Raw genomic sequence first — 21074 nt, 5'->3', positions numbered from 1 at the left:
ATGTCAACCGAATGGGACCAACCTGCTTTTAAGAGGAAAGATCAGTCAACAAAGTGAATGGGGTGGGGAGGGCTGAAGAAGATTTGAAAAGTCTATATAGTCTGTATAATCAAAACCCCCTTTCTTATCTCAAAAGTGTTGCCCAATGACAGATCATTCTTGTCAATAGTAGCCCTTTGTCTTTATATAGTTTTTTTAGAATCTGCAGAGAGATGAATGATGTGGTTGTGTCATTACTGTTGTAGTCTTGATATTATACCTTTCAGTGTCCCTTGGTGGTTTCTGTCCGATAATGTTGTTGTGCTCCATAACCACAAGATGTATCTGTTCCCCCATGCTTGTGTACCCAAAATGACCTTCACCTTGTGCAGAGCTGGGGGTTGGAAGCACATGATGGTGGAATCAGATTCTGTACCACCTACAACAAAATACAGAACAATACACTATTTAACCACCCCACTAATTGTATTATTATTGAATCATTATTGAACCTCTATTAGACTGGCTAGTTTACAATAGCTAACATCGACATTTCAATAGTCTGCTTACTGTTAGCTAACTAGCGTCACTAAATAGGCAGCAAGATTGCTATCCAGCTGAGACTGGCTGTGAACCCAACATAGACTATTTCTACACATATATCATTGTTAGCTATATCGACATTTATATTTTTAGTAATGGAGTGTTTTCCAGACCCAGTCCACCTGGTCGTGCTGCTGCTCCAGTTTCAACTGTTCTGCCTGCGGCTAGGGAACCTGAGACCTGTTCACTGGACGTGTTACCGGACATTCTGTTTTCATCTCTCTCTCTCTTAACGCACCTGATGTCTCAACCTCTGAATGATCAGCTATGAAATGCCAACTGACATTTACTCCTGAGGTCCTGACCTGTTGCACCCTCTGCAACCACTGTGATTATTATTTGACCCTGCTGGTAATCTATGAACTTTTGAAGAATAAACTGGCCTTAAATGGTCATGTACTCTTATATTCTCCACCCGGCACAGCCAGAAGAGGTCTGGCCACCCCTCAGAGCCTGGTGCCTCTCCAGGATTCTTCCTAGGTTCCTGCCTTTCTAGGGAGTTTTTCCAAGCCACCGTGCTTCAATATCTGCATTGCTTGCCGTTTGGGGTTTTAGGCTGGGTTACTGTATAGCACTTTGTGACATCTGCTGATGTAGAAGGGCTTTATAAATACATTTGATTGATTGATTTGATGGCTACCAGATTTAGCTACTCTTATTTGCTAACATTAGCTAGAGTTAGCTAAAGTCAGTCAAAGATAGAACGAACCAACAAACATGTTTACTCTGCTGAAGATAGTTACCAGTCTAGCAGTGACTCCCATAGCGTTGATTGATTTGATTGAATAGATGGATACCACATTGATCTACTCTTCCTTGCTAACATTAGCTAGCTTACGTTAGCTAAAGTCAGTTAAGTTCTTGATTCACCCATCCCGTTAGCGGGATCATTTTCGTCAACATCCGCTAAATTGCAGAGCGCCAAATTCAAATTAAATTACTAAAAATATTACATTTTTATTAAATCACAAGTGCAATATAGCAAAACACAGCTTAGCTTGTTGTTAATCCACCTGGCATGTCAGATTTCAAAAAAGCTTTTAGGCGAAAGCAAACCAAGCGTTTATGTAAGGACATCTCTCTCAGCAGACAAAACATTAAACAGCTAGCAACAAAGTAGATTGGTCACGAAAGTCAGAAAAGCAATAAAATGAATCGCTTACCTTTGATGATCTTTGGATGTTTGCACTCATGAGACTCCCAGTTACACAATAAATGTTACCTTTGTTCCATAAAGATTATTTTTATATCCAAAATACCTCCATTTGGTTGGCGCGTTATGTTCAGAAATCCACAGGCTCGAGCGGTCACAACGGGGCAGACGAAAATTCCAAATAGTATCTGTAAAGTTCGTGGAAACATGTCAAACGTTTTTATAATCAATCCTCAGGTTGTTTTTACAATATATAATCAATAATATTTCAACCAGACCGTAGCGTTTTCAATAGGAGAGAGAGAAAATGTCTGCTCCAAGCTGCTCGCGCATGCACAACGCTGCTGGCACCCAGCCATCCACTGACGCGATGTGATCTTTCTCGCTAATTATTCAGAATAAAAGCCTGAAACTATGTCTAAAGACTGTTCAGACCATGTGGAAGCCATAGGAAAATGAATCTGGTTGATATCCCTTTAAATGGAGGGAAGGTATGCAATGGAACAGGGAGCTTTCAAAATAGAAGGCACTTCCTCTTTGGATTTTCCTCAGGTTTTCGCATGCTGTTTTTCTGATCTATGCCTCTACTTTAAAAAAAAGAATGAAAAAAAAGACGTGGCCAACAGATGCATGTCTGTATTCCCAGTCATGTGAAATCCATCCACATTATACTCACAGACAATATTTTGACAGTTTTGGAAAATGTAGAGTGTTTTCTGTCCTAATCTGACAATTATATGCATATTCTAGATTCTGGGCCTGAGAAGTAGGCAGTTTCATTTGGGTACATTTTTCATCCAAACATCAAAATACTGCCCCTACACTCAACAAGTTAAAGATAGAGCGAACAAACAAACATGTTTACTCTGCTGAAGATAGTTACCTGTCTAGCAGTGACTCCCATAGCATAGGCGAAATTGATTGACAGTGTGAATAAATATCTCAGGAAGATAGATTGTTGAAAGAAAACTCATTTTTGCGCTTGTTTGTATTTTAGGACAGCCAGGCACAGAACGCCACACAAGCATGACAAACTTTACTGAATAACAAGTATTGTCCCAAAAAATGTGTTGTTCGTTCAATGTACACAGTCCCCTAGTCCGAATTTGCGGGCACACCCCGGCTACCTTGGTGGGCAGTATCTGCATTCGCTATGAATGCCGGACTTTGTGGTTCACTATTAGCAGACAAATACACAGGAAGTCAAAACTTCCCGATTCCACCAGTGAAATGTGACGTTTGTGACGTTTATGACAAAAACAGAATGTTGTTATATAGTAATGTCTATATGCCGTGGCAGAGCCAAAGTGAAATTCCCCTTTGAGATCGCTATGTCACCCCCTTCTTTTGGGGAGAGCACTTAACTGAATGTTAATTTCTCTACCATAAGCCTCCTTCAACGTTGTTTTAGATCATTTGTTAGTACGTCCACCCGGCCTCACAACCACAGATCACGTGTAACCACACCAGCCAAGGAACTCCACATCGGTCTTCTTCACCTGTGGGATCGTCTGAGACCAGCCAACCAGACAGCTGATGAAATTGTCTGTAATTAAGACTTTTTGTGGGGAAAATCTCATTCTGACACCCATGGCTCCAGCCCTGCCCACACCCCTGCCCAGTCATGTGAAATCCATAGATTAGGGCCTAATGAATGTATTTCAATTGACTGATTTCCTTATATGAACTGTAATTCAGTAAAATCATTGAAATTGTTGCATATTGTGTTTATTTTGGGACGTTAAACGGGTGTCCTGACTCTCTGAGGTCATTAAAGATCCCATGGCACTTATCGTAAGAGTAGGGGTGTTAACCCCGGTGTCCTGGCTAAATTCCCAATCTGGCCCTCAAACCATCACGGTTACCTAATAATCCCCAGTTTACAATTGGCTCAATCATCCCCCTCCTCTCCCCTGTAAATATTCCCCAGGTTGTTGCTGCAAATGAGAATGTGTTCTCAGTCAACTTACCTGGTAAAATAACGGATAAATAAAAAATATTTTTGTCAGTATAGCTTTACACCACAGCGAAGGTTTTACATGTAACTGCTAAAATAATGGAAACACTCAAGTAAATGAGGGCTACAAAGTATATTTAACGCATTGAATGCTTCAACACACTGAGTTAATTAAGCAAATAACATCCAATCATGCTTGGGTCATGTTTAAAAATACTGGGAAGGTCGTTAGTTTGGCCAATATTTTGGCTACCATGGCTTTGAATGACAATGCCCCCATCCACAGGGCACGAGTGGTCACTGAATGGTTTGATGAACATGAAAACAATGTAAACCATATGCCATGGCCCTCTCAGTCACCACATCTCAACCAAATTGAACACTTATAGAAGATTCTGGAGCGGCGCCTGAGACAGCGTATTCCACCACCATCCACAAAACACCAAATTATGGAATTTCTCCTGGCAGAATTTTGTCGCAACCCTCCAATAGTGTTCTAGACACTCGTAGAATCTATGCCAAGGTGCATTGAAGATGGTGGTGGCCCAATGCCACAAGACACTTTATGTTGGGGTTTCCTGTATTTTGGTAGTTACCTGTACGTACAGTTTAAAATCTCAGAGGTTGGAGAGTGTTGCAGGGAACACTTCACTAACTCATAAGACAGGTTGTTTTGATTGACATTTCCAACAAGAAAAAGGGGCTTCCTCTCTTTCCTTCCTAACATGTCACTGTCTTTCCCTCCTGAAGATATTAGTGCTCTGTCAAAAGTCAACTTTGAACATGGATACACGTGTGCTATGCTGTACAGTGTACCCTCTGCTGTCACGGCGCCATGTCTTCAGACTAAATATCAGCGCTGCGGGCAAGGCTTAGCTTAGTTAGGTGTTGAAAGACTTCTTTCATCTCTGTGAAAATGCCTGGCAGGACAATGTATCTATCATCTCTATGTCTCTATCGACCATCGCCCTGTAATTTTTTCATTTGTTTATATCGGGGCAATTGGTGCCAGCAGTGTGTAGCTAGGGGAATAGAACATGTCACAGGTGGTGTGTGAATTGTTGTGGGTTACATGGCACAGGTCATGTGCTTGTATTGTGTGTAACAAGAGCTGTATATGTCAATACATACCATCGACACAGGATATGTACTGTACTGTAGTATGCACATGTATGTGAGTGATCTTTGTGAATCTATGCTTGGTATGTATGGAGCATGTGTACAGTGTGTGTGTGTGTTACTGTGCTTATCAGGGTGTGTGTGTTGGGCTACTTTTCCAGCGGAGCTGTTCAGTCAGTGTTTTTTTTCTCTTCTGTTTACTGCATAGCTGACATTGTTTGGGTCTGTGGCTGCGTGCGGCTGTCACTGTGGTCCCCCAAGAGGCCAGAGAGTCTAGCAATCACTGAGCCTGGTGGTCAGGAGCGAGAGGGAGGGGGTTAGGGTTTGAGAGGGGGAGATGGGGGAGGACAGACAGAGAGAGGGTGGGGGTTAAGGGTTTGAGAGGGGAAGACAGACAGAGAGAGGGAGGGAGGAAGGGGAAGCTTGGGAAGAGAGTAAAAGAAGAGCGAGAGGGATATATATGGATGGTCAGGAAAGAGAAGAAGTCAAATAAGAGATGGGGAGAGATGAGGCAAGGGGGTAGGATAAGGAGGGAGAAGGTAGAATAAGGAGGGAGACGGTTAGGATAAGGAGGGAGACATGTAGGATAATGAGGTAGAAGGATGGATAAGGAGGGAGAAGGTTGGATAAGGAGGGAGAAGGTAGAATAAGGAAAGATAGTGAAAGAGGAGAAGAGAGGGGATAAACTTGAGAGAAAAACTTGAGAGAAAGCACTGGGAGAAAAGTGGGAGGCCAAAGAGAGTAGAAGAGAAATGAGTCAGAACAATGGCTGTCTGTATTTATTTTTATATGTAGGAGTGTATTGGGTTCCATGGCTACTGGACTCAACAGTCTCGGAGTTATTTTGAGATCTGTATTTGGAATAAGGGCTATAATCAAGAGAACATCAGGTCTACCGCTGTTGTATGCAAGCCGGGAGGGTTCACACTGATGTGTAAGTGAGAGAGAAAGAGAAATAATATATGAATGAGATGAAAGTGAAGGCTTGTTGTGCCACAAGTTCATAATAAGCTGTCTACTCGAAACCCGAGGGCGATTTTTCATTTGGAAATACTAGAACCTAAGCACAAGTCTACCAGTAGGGCCATAATGCAATAATTATGTATTGGAAGGTCACAGAAGGTTATGTAATAACTACATTTGTAATTAGCAATTATTGTGTGTAATTTCCATAGCTTTAAATATACCACGGCTAAGGGCTGTTCATCGGCATGACGCAAAGTGGTATATTGGCCATATACTCAAACTCCCAAGGTGCCTTATTGCTATTATAAATCGGTTACTAACATAACTAGAACAGTATACAAGTATTTTTGTGTCATACCCATGGTACACTGTCTGATATACACACGGCTGGAATGCTGCTACAGCCAATCAGCATCCAGGTCCCGAACTACCCAGTTAATAATATCCATTTAATCATGGATACCTTTTTTTTAAAAGACCTGCACACTGCTCCCACCAGTATAATTTGAATTCAGTTTAAACTGCAAGTCTTTCTTTTCTTTAAAGAGTTCTAGTTATTCCGACTCAGATGTGATCTTAGATGTGATCTCCCTATTTTGAATCATGGAGAAATGAATTGTGGTTAACATGCTTAAGGTACAAAAATGACTTTTTTGATCAGCAATTTCTCACCTCTTCCTTTGTCCCGTTTTCACTCTCTTGCCAGGCAATCACCTGATTTACACCACAAGAACAGAGTCACAACACCTGTAGAAGTTGGCAAGAGGGAAGACACACTCAGACTGGCACTCAGACTACCAACCAGATAATGTGCCAACAAACAATGCTCACAGCTGAAGCCTGCAAATGATGGACAAGCAAAATGGTAACAGCCTTTAAAAACATATGAAATGTATCAACAAAAATTGTCAATGTTTTTTTTATTGTTGGTTATCTATAACTGTAAGTTAGATTATTCCTAAATATATGGTTTATGGTATGATCCACATACTATAGTGCTTATTATGTGTCAATACTATGGCAACAAGTATTGAAACACTGCTATTACTCTTTTAGGAAATGGGCCCAAAGCCCCAGAGAATAAGGGGAAGCCTCCTCTGTACTCGGTGGAGACGCCCTATGGCTTCCACCTGGACCTGGACTTCCTCAAGTACGTTGACGACATCGAGAAGGGCCACACCATAAAGAGGGTCCCCATCCAGCGCCGGAGCAGGGGGCAGAGGCCCAGCACACTCCCCAGACACCTCAACCTCTCTGGGCTTGGCTATCGGCCTACCCCCTGGGGCTCCACTGGAGCTCTGGCCCCCAGGTCTCGCCTAGCCGACCCCCACTATGGCTCCTGGGCTTATGATGGCAGGTCGTCAGCCTCCTCTGGAAGGTATAAGTCTATGGCTGAGATGGAGGCCAGTATCCGAGCCTTTGATGAGCAGCCCTTGGGGGAGCACATCAGGCCAAATCTCCTGCGGGCCTCCAGCCTACCTCTCACCGTTCTGCTGAGGAAAGATTCCGAGTCAACTGAAAACCCGGCCAGTCTCCGAAGCTCCAGAGACCGTCTCGGAGGAAGGGACATGTCCACAGAAGACAGCTTCTACTCCCTGGACTGCTCATCTGACTTTCGGTCAAACCAGGACTTTTCTGGAACCCTCCGCCGCCTCACCGAAGCCCTGGAGCGCGTTGGCGAGCTGGAGGAGGAGGTCCGGGTAATCCCGGAGCTCAAGGCACAGATCTGCATCCTGCAGGAGGAGAGGGAGAGGTTCCGTCTCGGACTGAATCCCCGACCCAGATCCCAAACCTTGGTCAACGGGGCCAAAAACCCCTCTTATGCGACCTCTGATCTCAAAAGACCCAGGAAAGAAAGTAATCTCTTCACCCACAACAACGATGTCACCGATGACGACTCTAACCAGACACACGAATGGAGGACGAGCACAGACCTAGACGAGCTTCTTACAGTGACATCCCTGCAAGCCAAAGTGGCCATACTGGAGCAAAGGCTTCATGAGAGCAGCTTGGACCTCCAGAACGCCACCTTGCTGCTGAGAGAACAGCAGGAGGAGGGCCGGAGGAAGGAATTGAGGATGAAGCAGCTCACCAGAAACACTGAGGGCTGGGTGAGAGCGGAGAGAGTCCCAGTGGACCAAGATGATGAAGAGATCGATAATAATTCTAGGTGGTCTTTAGCAATTACGCATGGTGCGTCCAGTCGAGAAATGTTTAATGAAGGAGAATCTTTGTCGACCAATGCAGTGGCCATCGGAAGAAATAGACAAAACTCTGGCTCTCAGATCGAGGGCCTTGGAGATCATCACATTTGGGTTTCAGCTAGCTCTTCCATGATGGAGGCCCAAGCTGGCCAACACAATTCAGAAATGGTGCCCCATCGCTTTGACAGAGAATCAGGCCTGGCACTAACCACGGAGCACATGCCGCAGAAAGAAGCCTCCCCAGGTGGCATGGAGCAACCTTTGGCAGCCCTCCACGTGAAGAGGATCCAGGTTCTCCTGGAACAGCAGTGGGGGTGTCTGTGTGGGGGGACAGCAACAGAGGGGGGCAAGGCCCTGGAGCACCCAGACCCCAAGGTCAATTCGCTACAGGAGGAGATGATGAGTCTGGTTCATACTCTTTCCTCTTACTACAACAATGGATCCAGTGACGGAGAGGCTTTTCAAGGAGGTATGGTTTATCGTCACAGAACTTTGGGTTGATTTCCAGAACGAGCATGCTCAATGGAGAATCTCCATTGAAAGTGCGTTCCTAGTCCAGGAAAAGCCTGGACAATAATGTACAGTCTACATTAACGATGTTTCCATCCACAGTTTTTATGCGAGTAAAATCATATCGCACTAACAACAAAAATCACGACCGCTGTGATGGAAACAGTACGTTTTGTCACAGAAATGTAAATGCCGACAGATCATTTCTTCATTCGACACATCTTTTTGTGTCGGTAAAATCAATTATGCGAGAAATGGCGTTGGAAACGCCTTCATGTGCAATGTGTGTGGTCCCCAACTACGAAGCAGGAAACCATTCAGTTTATTAGGCTACAGAGGAAATTAAATAACGTATGATGATCTTGATCTTGATGCTCCTTTCCAATAAATATCTAGGTTCTTATTCTATCTAGTGACATGATAGATGCTTGACTGCCGTTTGACAAAAACAAATATTAGGCTATCCATGATGCTCTCATCATGTATACTAGGCTACCCGCACAGACTAGCTGTTGGCTAGAGCGCACGTGCCAAGACCATAGTAGGCACATTTGCTATTTAACACAAAAGTTTTTGTGACAAAAATCTGGGTTATAGTTGAAAATGTTACGGAAACATGAAAACGTAAGTGAAAAAAAAAAACAATTGTGTGTGTACCACGTCATCACGCAATTATTTTTTATCCACAACAAGTCCGTTTGTTGGAAACACATCACTGGTGGGAAAATTTGCATACTTTCTTTACGCATTTAAAAAAGAAAAATATTCGCAAGAAAATCTGTTGCCATTTGGATGGAAACCTAGTTACTGGCGCTCAGATTTTTTTCCAATGTTTCTTTTATAGTACAGGGCTCTTTTCTGTCTTTCATAAGTTATTAGATATATATATATATATATATATATATATTCCAACTCATTGGAATGAGTCTAACCGTAACGCAATCCAATCCCAGTGTTTTTGTTTTTCCCCATTCACGTCATGTCAGCACATTTCACTCATAGCTTTGAGCTATTTCTCCATCTATCCTGAAAGACCAGGTCCGATATGCGAGTCAATGGCGGAAATTCACAGTGCGCAAATTCCATTGCCAATTTAAAAGAGACCACTTTCAGACAACTTTATTTTCCTTTCTCAAATTGAGGCCCAAATTTTGCTATGCAGTGTAAATTGATGGTTGTCGTTAGTCTGGCTTTATGCATGATAGTTGTTTTTTTATTGATGACTGTAACTCTTACTGTTTGTACTTAAGGATTTTCATTTTTTGCCATACTGGAATGCCCTGACTCAGTCCTAGGAGACTGAACCAGCACCAGTACTTCCCATTTCTTCTAAAATGAGAGCAGTTTGTCATAATTACAGGGAAACTATTTCGTTCTCATGCAAAGAACAATTCGAAGCTGCTATGGAAAGAACTCACCAGACCCATTTGTTTCATTAAAGCAGGGAAATGAACCGAAATGCAGTTTATATATAGTTATCATCCAACCCGAAGAAAAAAAAACTCCACTCAAAAACAATATTTTTCAAAAGATGAAACAACTAATAGCAACAGATAGTTTTTGACTAGAGTTTCACTTGCATTGATCGTTATCAATGCCTCCCATTGTGATTAGGCTACCAACCATGTCAAATGGAGTATGTCTACAGACTTTCTATCTCATTGTCTATGTCTTGTTGGCCTCCTCATCGTCCTCTTATACTGGGGTTGGTCCCACTTAGCAAAGCATCTACACTTCTGTAGCTTTTCATAAAGGGTTCATTTAGCCTTCAGTTGTGGTTGTTGTGGTTGTTCAGCTGTTTTCGTATTCAAAGTGGGAGCGTGTGATTTAACAGCTCCGGCCTTAAAATACAATCGTCCTCGTCTTTTTCTCTCTTAGCCCCGAAATCTATCATGAGGAGAAATGGCGGTGCTCAGATGTCAAAGAACCTCCACTTTACGGGTGTGAACAGCGGGTAAGACACAAGGCTCCTGCTGTTTATTGTTGACAAATAACTAACTTGAGCATCGCCCTTTGAATTTATGACCAACTTATGGCTAACCCTGTGCAGCAACACTAATTTTGTACTGTCTGCGTTCAGCTACAGTATAAAAACCATCATGATGGCTATAATGGGCAAAGCACATTGGTTCATAATGACACTGTAGTGTCTGAATATTTTTTACATATGTGTTTAGCTTTGAAACGACACCAAATGAGGATTTGGACAGTAAGAGCCATGAGAATGTGGACATCTCCGACCTACAGCAACAGCCAGAAGGACAACTCCACCCTGGGGAGATGGTAGAGAAACCTGCAGAACACAGTGGTTCCAACCATGGAGACCAGAAAGAGGGAGACCCAAGTCAAGAGATGATGGAAGGAACCGATCCAATGGACCAGACTACTCAATATGATGTACAACCAGACTCACATACAGATAGTGGTGAAAATCTGAAAGCTGGAGAACCAGAAAAACAGGCCAAGATAGACACCAACAAAGAGGAACCTATGGAGGCAGAACCAGACCCAAACAGAGATTCCAAACATGAACTGAAAGACAGGTGAAGAGAACTGAAAATATATTTATATATTATTTTGTTCATGAATTATACAATTTGAGGATTTGCCAGTTTTTAAAATTGTACCTTTATTTAACTAGGCAAGTCAGTTAAGAACAAATTCTTATATTCAATGACGGCCTAGGAACAGTGGGTTAAGTGCCTGTTCAGGGGCAGAACAACAGATTTGTACCTTGTCAGCTCAGGGGTTTGAACTTGCAACCTACGGTTACTAGTCCAACACTCTAACCACTAGGCTACCCTGCAGCCCCAGTTAGCATTTGGACATATTTATTTAGCAATTGTCATATTTTGAAGAGTGACCATTTTTTTTTCAGACTGTAAAAAAAACCGCAATATTTATTATAATTTATTGATGTTAGTGAGAGTATATGTATATTGCTGGCAATCCAACTCATGGGACTAATGATTGTCTTTCCTCATAGGGACACTGTAGATGGAGAGTTCATAGCAGCGTGTAATTTCCTCAAAGATCACATGGACAACATGGATAACCCCAATGATGAAATGGTACGCATGGTACAGCAATACACTTAAACATAGGCACAACTTAATTACACAAGTGTTATTCGAAAGCTTCTGTGAATATCTGTTGAGGTAGACGAGGCACTACCGAACAGTGTCTTAAAAGGTGAGCACAATGTGTCCGCATCCCTTTTCATTTCTTGAACGGAAGAGGATAGTTATGCACCTCCTTTCTTTCTCTTATTTAACCAGATAAGTCAATTGAGAACCAATTCTCATTTACAATAGTGACCTGGCCAAGAGGCAATAACATCGCAACAGTGAACAGGACTACACAAAATAACACAACAAATAAATAAAAACACAGTATACCGAGGAAAGGTAAGAAATATTCACAGTGGGAGCAGAAATGTCCAAGGCAACACAGCAGACTTTAATGATCAGCAGGTACATTGATCCGATAGCAGCTCAGTTCATATGTTTTTGAAGGAGTGTGGTGGGATGAATGTGTCATGGATTGAGGGTCGTTTTTGCAGCTCGTTCCAGTCATTGGCGGCGGGAAAAATGGAAGGAATGACGGCTAAAGGATGTGCGGGATTTGGGAATGACCTGTGTGATATACAGTGCCACATTTAATTGTGTTTACAAAGTGGATTCAAATGGATTTAATAGTATTTCTTTTTCGTAAAGAATCTACACAAAATACTAACGTCAAAGTGGAAGAGAAATTCTAACAAAAAATATAGTTGTTGCACTGAACAAAAATATAAATGCAACATGTAAAGTGTTGGTCCCATGTTTCATGAGCTGAAATAAAAGATCCCAGAAATGTTCCATACACGCAAAAAGCTTATTTCTCTCAAATGTTTTGCGCAAATTTGTTTTCATCCCTGTTAGTGAGCATTTCTCCTTTGCCATGATAATTCATCCACCTGACAGGTGTGGCATAGCAAGAGGCTGATCATTACACAGGTGCACCTTGTGTGGGGAACAATACAATGCCACTCAACAATGCCACAGATGTCTCAAGGTTTGAGGGCGTGTGCAATTGGCATGCTGACTGCAGGAATGTCCACCAGAGAATGTAATGTTCATTTCTCTACCATAAGCTGCCTCCCATGTCTCTTTGCCAAATTTGGCAGTAAGTCCAACTGGCCTCACAACCGCAGACCACATGTATGGCGTCGTTTGGGTGAGCGGTTTGCTGATGTTAACGTTGTGAACAGAGTGCCCCATAGTGGTGGTGGGGTTATGGTATGAAAAGTCCAAGGCAACACAGCAGACTTAATGGGCAAGCATACGCTACGGACAACACAACACAATTACATTTTATCGATGGCAGTTTGAATACACAGAGACACAGTGACGATATCCTGAAGCCCATTGTCGAGCCATTCATCCACCACCATCACCTCATGTTTCAGCATGATATTACACAGCCCCATGTCGCAAGGATCTGTACACAATTCCTAGAAGCTGAAAATGTCCCAGTTCTTCCATGGCCTGCATATTCACCAGACATGTCACCCATTGAGCATGTTTAGGATGCTCTGGATCGATGTGTACGATAGTGTGTTCCAGTTCCCGCCAATATCCAGCAACTTTGCAAAGCCGTTGAAGAGGAGTGGGACAACACTCCCCAGGCCACAATCAACAGCCTGATTAACTCTATGTGAAGGAGAAGTGTGGCGCTGCATGAGGCAAATGGTGTGTTCACACCTGATACTGACTGTTTTTTTAAGGTCTCTGTGACCAACAGATGCATATCTGTATTTCCAGTCATGTGAAATCCATATATTAGGGCTTAATGCATTTATTTCAACTAACTGATTTCCTTATATGAACTGTAACAATAGTAACATCTTTGTTGAATTTATATTTTTGTTCAGTGTATTTAGCCTTTGTTTAGCCAAGCCTAAATTATTTCAGGAGTAAAAATGTGCCAATAATAATTATGCTGTGGAATATCTATTAAACCACCCAGACACATCAAAGATAGAGTCGTCCTTCTGAACTGAGCTGCAGGTAAGGAATGAAACTGCTTAGGGATGTTACCATGAGGCCATTGGTGATTTTAGAACAGCTACAGAGTTGAATGGTTGTGATGGGAGAAAACTAAGGATGGATCAAAAACATTGTTAGTGACTTCACAATAATTGCCTAAATTACAGAGTGAAAATAACAATACAAATATACAGAATAAAAATATTCCAAAACATGCATCTTGTATGCAATAAGGCACTGAAGTAATACTGCAACAAAAAAAACACAGCAAAGGAATACACTTTTTGGACTAAATGCAAAGCCTTGTTTCGGGCAAATCGAATACAACACATAGCGGAGTAATTGCCTCCTTATTTTAAAGCATTGTGGTATGCTTGACATTGGCAAATGCTGGAGTTTTCCAGTATGAAAATAAACTGAATGGAGCCAAGCACAGGCTATATCCTTAAGGAAAACCTGCTTCAGTATGCCTTACACCAGACATTGGGAGAGGAATTCCCCTTTCAGCGGGACAATAACCCACAACACAAGGCCAAAACTACGTTGGAGTTGCCTACCAAGAAAAGAGTGAATGTTCCTGAGTGGCCATGTTACAGGTTTGACTTAAATCTGTATGGAAATATATGGCAAGACTTGAAAATTGCTGTCTAGCCATGATCCCCGAAATCTTGACAGAGCTTGAAGAATTGCACAAAGCTCTTAGACACTTTACCAAGAAGACTCACAGCTGTAATTGCTGCCAAAGGTGTTTCTAACATGTACTGACTCAGGCAGCTGAATACGTATGCAATGAATTTTATTAATCATAAAAATAAATTCAAAACATTTTTCTTCCACTTTGACATTACAGAGTCTTTTGTGTAGATTGTTGACAAAAAAGACAATTAAAGTCCATTTTAATCCAACTTTATAACAGAAATCCAAGGGGTCTGAATACTTTTGCAAGGCACTGTATCTACAGTACCAGAGCGCAGGATGCTATTGGTAGTGGAGATGTTGAGGAGTGAGCTGAGGTAGAGGGGGGACTTGCCTATGAGGGACTTGTAAATAAATTGGTAGCAGTGAGTCTGGCGTCATGTACTGTATGTAATGAGGGCCAGTTGACCAGGGTGCAAAGGTCACAGAGATGAGTGTTGAAAGGGGGACTGGTAACAACCCACTGGGCACACACTGGTTAAATCAATGTTGTTTCCACGTCATTTCAATTAAACCAATGTGGAATAGACGTTGAATTGATGTCTGTGCCCAGTGGGAAAGCGGTTGGCAGTGTGGTAAATGGCGTCTAGTTTATTGAGGGAGGTTTTGGGGGCAAGCCTGTAAACTATGGTACATTGCATTGTCCAAGATTGGCAGGAAGGTCATTTTTTACAAGGATGCGCATGGCAGTGTGGGTGAAGGATGTTTTGTTGAAGTAGAGGAAACCAAATTCTGGATTTAACTTTAGTCCTAAGGTGTGTGACGTTGGGTATGGAATGAGAGTGATCAGTCCAGCCATATACCAAGATATTTATAAGTGTCGACATACAGTACTCCAGCTCAGACCCGTTCAGGGTGAGAATGTTAGGAGGGCAGGTAGGTTCCGGTTGAAGAGCATACATCATTTTGTTGGTATTGAGTAGTAAGTGAAGGTCAGATAAAGCATGCTGGATGTTGTTAAGGCTATGTTGTAGGGTGGTCAGCACGGGCACTTTCATTAGTGCTATTGGCCTCAAACTCTCACTCTGCTATGTGCATTTTCTCTTGGAAATATCCAAGCATTATGAATAAATGTTGCCCTCAGATACAGATATAGGACTAGCTTACCCTCCCTTTTGGGGAGAAAAACGGTCTAAATTAATTTGCTCCCCAGAGGCGGGCTTTGGTGGTGCTGTTCCGAGATTGGTTCCGGGTGGCGGCTGAAGAGGACTCCTTGGCCAATACCGTGTCTGTGTACCTCAGAGAGGTGAGGAAGGCCACGCCATCGCTCCTCCCCTTCCTTGTTAACATGGCGGACGACAACGGCAACACAGTGCTGCACTACAGCGTATCCCATGCCAACTACCCCATCGTCAGCCTGCTACTGGACACAGGTTGGTACCACTGTGTGTGTGTTATTACACAGCTATGGGGCAATCTAAGGTAAGACAGTGAGTGAGTGAGTGAGTGAGTGAGTGAGTGAGTGAGTGAGTGAGTGAGTATAAACACTTATTGTATGGAATTATGTGTATCTAAATGGTTATACATTTGTACTTACGATTCCATATCTAACACGTTGACATTGTGTATTGAGCATTCCAATACACCATATGTGTGTGTTTGTCCTTCCCCATACAGGTGTGTGTGAGGTGGACCTCCAGAACAAGGCAGGGTACACAACGGTGATGCTGGCCTCCCTAACGGCCCCGGACGGCTCTGGGGACATGGAGGTGGTCCGCAGGCTCATGGAGCTGGGGGACGTCAACGCTCGAGCCAGCCAGGTCACTACCTCTATAACTGCCAAGTACACACCTCATACTTCCTCCTAACACTCTTGTATGGCACATAAATGTACTATACGATCAAGTATCTTGGTATTCCAAATGTATAACTGTGTGTTGTCCAAACGGTTCCATAACACAAAGCAATAGACAAGAATGGCTCCAACAATCCACCGTGGGTGTTACAGAGTTACCATGATGGTTATAGCTATGGAACATCAAAGTAATGTACAGTAAATTGGACCTGTGCAGTGAGTACTTGTTTTGAATAATAATAGATTTCAATTTTCATGCCGCAGACTATAAACTATAAACCATATGAATCCGCACCAAGGGCCAGTGGTCTGTCATTCTGCTCACAGAGAGGGTAAAAGGGCTTTTTGATAAACAGAGGCTTATAGCTCTGCTTTGGAGAGAGGAGATATTGAGTTGACCTTTACAGCTTGCGGTCTGGGTTAGGATGAATCACCTCTGTACCACTGAGAGCAGCGGGAGAAACCGGTAGCTTGGTTACACCAGAATGAACACTGTGCTCACCATTGTTCCAGAGCAGCATTCAGTCTGGTTTTACCAGGCTAAGGTACTGGAGCAGGAATGCCCTTATGTTTCTGGCATGGCTACAGAAGACTGGAGGTTATCGTGAGCTCTCTCCCGCTGCCTGGACCACTGTCCTCTCACATACAGAGAGAGCGTCAATCTTCTCCATGATTGATCAAAAACCAAATTACACAAAAACATGTCTCAACGGACCCATGGGCCGCGCCTAGGGCTGTTGCGGTGGCTGTATTACTGCCACTCCGGTAGTCATGAGTCATGACCGCAGTAAAATTCCACGTGACCATCACGCTAATCTTCTCTTCTGCACTCTGGACATGCGTTGGTAGTACCCAACTCGCTAACGACATCGGGTCGCTAATGGCCTGGTACTCAGGGCTCTACTGTCCCTCTACCCACTCTGACATAAATGCAAAAAACCACATCAAAGACTATTATCATCAAAACAGTATCATGCTTTTAAAATTTAGCTCACTATGATCAATTTTAAGAAAGAAGTTTAGCAGCAGGCTGAAACGGGGTGGAAAACATGGTCGCTGTGGATGTTGTTTCAAAGCCAAAACACAACGAAATGGACAGCGCTTTCTAAGGTGATGATTCATTTAAAACACCCGTATGCATATTAAGAGTTTATGCATACCCATAGGTGTGTTTTGATTTCTAAGACATTCTAAGGTTTGCATCATACCCAACTAAAGTTGCCAAATAACTCAAAATCTAGCATATAGGATCTGTTTTTCAAATTTTATAGGACCCGTTTCAAATCACTTTTAGGCTAAACATATCCACATCATATGCGCACTCTCTCCAGAATGGGATTATATATCCTTTCTATTTTATTCAGCTAAGATCAATTATATTCTTCTTACTATAAAATCATATAATATAAAATAATGGTACGGGACTTAGGAGCATATCTTGTCTGCTAAATGAACCAGCCTACAGCCTATGGCACGGCGCATAGCCAGATATAATACAGTAGGCCAACTCATTTTCTGTTCTTTTGAAATACATTTTCTTCACATCATAATGTCCTGCCTAAAATAAATTGTGGATTTATTGTGATGGTGTATAGTAAATGGATTCATTCAACTTTGTCAAATGTTCCAAAGACGTGCATCAGCGGCTTGTATGCGCGGGAGACCTGGAGACGCTAAACGTGTTTATGTTCATTAAACGGTCAATTACCATGAGACCGGAAGTCTTTTGTATAACAATAACCTGCAGACAACATTTCATGACCACCATAGGCCTAGCCTGCATACTTTGTTCCTCTCTCTCTTTTAAACACACAGTCAAATATTCTCTCATAAGACTGGCCTAAAGATGAACCATCCCACCAGGAACTTCCTTATGGCCAGTCAGTTTCAGCTCGGCATATTGAGATGATTCTCCGCTTGGCCCTCCTCATTCCTCTTCCCCATCTCTCTCCCTCCAGGGGGGTCAGACAGCTCTGATGCTAGCAGTCAGACATGGCCGGGGCCTGATGGTGCGTCTGCTGCTACGCTGCGGGGCAGACCCCAATGTCCAGGACCGCCAGGGGGCCACGGCCCTCATGTGTGCCTGTGAGAGGGGCCACACACACGTCGCCTGGCTTCTGCTGGAGAAGGCCGAGTGTGACACCAGCCTCACAGACCAGGTGAGTGTTGGATGAATAGACTAGAGAATACACAAACACATGTGCATAGACGCACACACTACACGTATAGTGTGTAGTAGCATCTTAAACAGGTTTTGCCCTGTGCAGTAGGTCAGGATCTGGTATCTGGTGCTAACAGGAAGTCTATGCCTGCAGTATGTCACTGGCTCTCATTGTGCCTGTTGGACAACTCAGGAAGAGAAACAGATTAACAGTGCTATGCACTTTATCATACACACAAACACAGATATGGATGCTCACACACACACCCATACAATCCCCCAACCCCCAGCAGGCCCTCAGTTACTAACCACGACTTCAGGAGTAAGCAATACATCTAACACCCAGACCATACGCCACCTAGTGGACAAGTATACAAAATACACCCCTGGGGGGGGGGGATAAGAGTGCCTCCAAGTATTGCCATTATAAGATTCAATGTGAACAGGATGTCAGCCCTCTTTTCTCACTAGAATTAGCGCCTTTGCTGAAAGAGCAGCTTAGGCTATTTGAAGCATTTGAAAGCCCAAATACCTTGGTTGTGTCCCAAGTGGAACCCTATTCTCTACGGGCCTTGGTTAAAAGTAGTGGACTAAATAGGAAATAGGGTGCCATTTGGGGGGCATCCCTTGACTCAGCGATTAGCTCGTCGTAGCCCAGTGAGGTTTGCCTCTACAATAGGCTTCATTAATCCACAGAGAGCTAGCAAAGCGTTAGCCAGGCGGTCACGCTGAGCTCACGAAAAAGAGGAGCGGAAAGCTCTCACGATGAAGGGCCTCCTGCCTTGAATTGACACTATCCTAGATGCAAAAGTATTAATTGTATAAATTCTAATTCACCCGGGAATGTGCATTCTACCATTCTCTCTCATTTTGTCTATATCACTGTCGTTTAGCATGGTTACATACCTTAGTAGTGTGTGCCAAACCTTTCCTCAAGTACCCCCACCCATTCCACTTATTTGATGTATTCTAGTACGAGCACACCTGATTCAATTGGTTAACTGATCATCAAGCCCTTCATTAGTTGAATCAGCTCTGTTAGTACTTGAATAGATTTTTTTTAAATGGAGGTACTCGAGCAGAGGTTTGGGAAACACTGCCTTCGCGCATACCTCAAGTGTTGACCTTCTCTGCTTTCTTCCGCCTCTTTTCCTCTCTTCCTCTTCCAGCGTGGTCGCACGGCCCTCTTCGTGGCCCAGCAGGGGTCCTATGGTGACATCACAGCCCTCATCCAGGCCCACCACACACATGCTGGGACATCTCTCTGAGACCTTGACCCCCCTGTTCCCGTGGATAGGTCAAAGACACAGACGCCACAGTGCAAGGAATGTCCAATCCTAAATGGCAACTTATTCCCTACTGTATATAGTGCACTTTTGACTACAATCTAACTAGCTAAGTACATCTAAAAGCTATGGTAGAAAACTGTGTTGGTAGCCTTTTGGCTGTCGCTTGACTTCTCCAACACTCACCACTTACTGAGCTCAGCATGTCATGTTAGCATTTCTCACTGACTTCAAGTACTAGGCTCTGGCCAAGAGTAGTGCACTCACTATACAGTAGGGAATAGAGTGCCATTTCAGACACAGACGAAGATCCCTCACCTCTGCCCGTCTGATTCGGAGGTGGCCCGTCTCTCTTCTCATCTCCGTCTTGGGCCACTAAGGTTCAGGTTGGGAGGTCAATATCATTCACTATTCCCAACCATGCTTGGAGTTAGCTCTTCTGTCCACTTCCTGTTCCTGGACAGGAAAACATTTGATTTTAAGACTCTTGTGTGCCAGTGGAAGTGTTATTGTGGCAGGGATGCACTGCTCCAAACTTGGAGTGCGATATTGTCTGCTGGTTTTAGTCCTTGCCTATTAAAATTGATCCAGGTGTCTATTCATACCTGGGCAAATAGCAAAGTGGACTCATCAGCCGAGTTCCACAATGGGAGATTTAAAAACGTTTAAAAAACAGCCAAACTGCGGCCCTTGAGACCTCGAGTCGTCTATCCCTGTGTTATTTTCGAAAATGCATTATTACAGTATATGCTGGACCACCAATGGGTGGATGGGTTGATTGCTCTGCTGGTACTGTATACGTTTCAGTGTCGTTATCCCCTGTATGGCATGAGGGGAGTGACAATGTTCTATCTGTGTGTCAACGCCTTTACATCTCTTTTCACATGGCCTTTATTCTGTGATTGTACGGTGGGGCTTCTATTTTTAATATCTATTATTTTGACTACGCCTTACACCCTCTCTACCATGTGCAACAGGGAAGAGAGCAACTGTGTTGGATAATATAGAAATCTCAGAGAAATCGAATCTAATTGCTATTCAGGTCTGCACCACTACCCTCTGGGCATTTCATTCAGCTAGAGATAATTATTACAGTAAATAGGCAGTACATTTACATTGATGCTTGTCTGGATTGAACTGTTTCCCACTATCAGCAAATTGTTGCATGTATTTTCAAATATCAGTGCGCTATACTGGTAAAGTTTGTTTCCTTATTATCAAAATCCATTATAGACAAACCAGACAGTGGATTTCTCTACTCATTTTGTATGCATTCCTCTTAAAGCTAAGCAAAATTGCTGACACATGACAGTTTTGATTAAATGTTTTTGCCAATGATTTTGTATTGATATGGGGCAAAACACATGACATCCATTGTAATCTGTCTATGTAATGACATAAATGGCCAGCAGGTGGCGCTTTTCGATTCTGTTATAACTGCATGCATGCATGCATGCAATGAATGCTGTCCTGACTGAATGTCTTTCAATTCAGACACGTACATTCTGTATGTACGGGATTAGGAGGTATACAATCCCTTTGTAATATGACACACAATTCTTTCTGGTGAGTGCTACTCATTGGTAGCAGTGCATCTGGATAAGGTGAGTCCGCC

General features: G+C 43.1%; 2 protein-coding genes across 2 annotated transcripts in view; both read left to right on the top strand.

Moving 5' to 3' along the window:
- The window catches only part of LOC118402314 (KN motif and ankyrin repeat domain-containing protein 1-like), a 29763-nt gene extending 8966 nt beyond the window's left edge, over window positions 1-20797 (top strand). Inside the window, exons 2-10 of the mRNA XM_035800421.2 lie at window positions 6484-6642; window positions 6834-8450; window positions 10370-10445; window positions 10669-11034; window positions 11478-11562; window positions 15371-15590; window positions 15835-15977; window positions 17971-18171; window positions 19343-20797. Coding sequence (XP_035656314.1) covers window positions 6624-6642; window positions 6834-8450; window positions 10370-10445; window positions 10669-11034; window positions 11478-11562; window positions 15371-15590; window positions 15835-15977; window positions 17971-18171; window positions 19343-19441 — 2826 coding nt within the window. The 5' untranslated portion in view covers window positions 6484-6623 and the 3' untranslated portion in view covers window positions 19442-20797. The remainder of the gene's footprint in view (window positions 1-6483; window positions 6643-6833; window positions 8451-10369; window positions 10446-10668; window positions 11035-11477; window positions 11563-15370; window positions 15591-15834; window positions 15978-17970; window positions 18172-19342) is intronic.
- LOC127911058 (uncharacterized) overlaps window positions 1-21074 on the top strand; it is a 441684-nt gene that overhangs the window by 242816 nt on the left and 177794 nt on the right. The gene's annotated exons all lie outside the window — the stretch shown is intronic.

The sequence above is a fragment of the Oncorhynchus keta genome, chromosome 23 (assembly GCF_023373465.1).
Source record: "Oncorhynchus keta strain PuntledgeMale-10-30-2019 chromosome 23, Oket_V2, whole genome shotgun sequence".
Lineage (NCBI taxonomy): Eukaryota > Metazoa > Chordata > Actinopteri > Salmoniformes > Salmonidae > Oncorhynchus > Oncorhynchus keta.
Note: the sequence above shows the minus strand (reverse complement) of the source record. Positions and strands in the feature narration are given on the sequence as shown.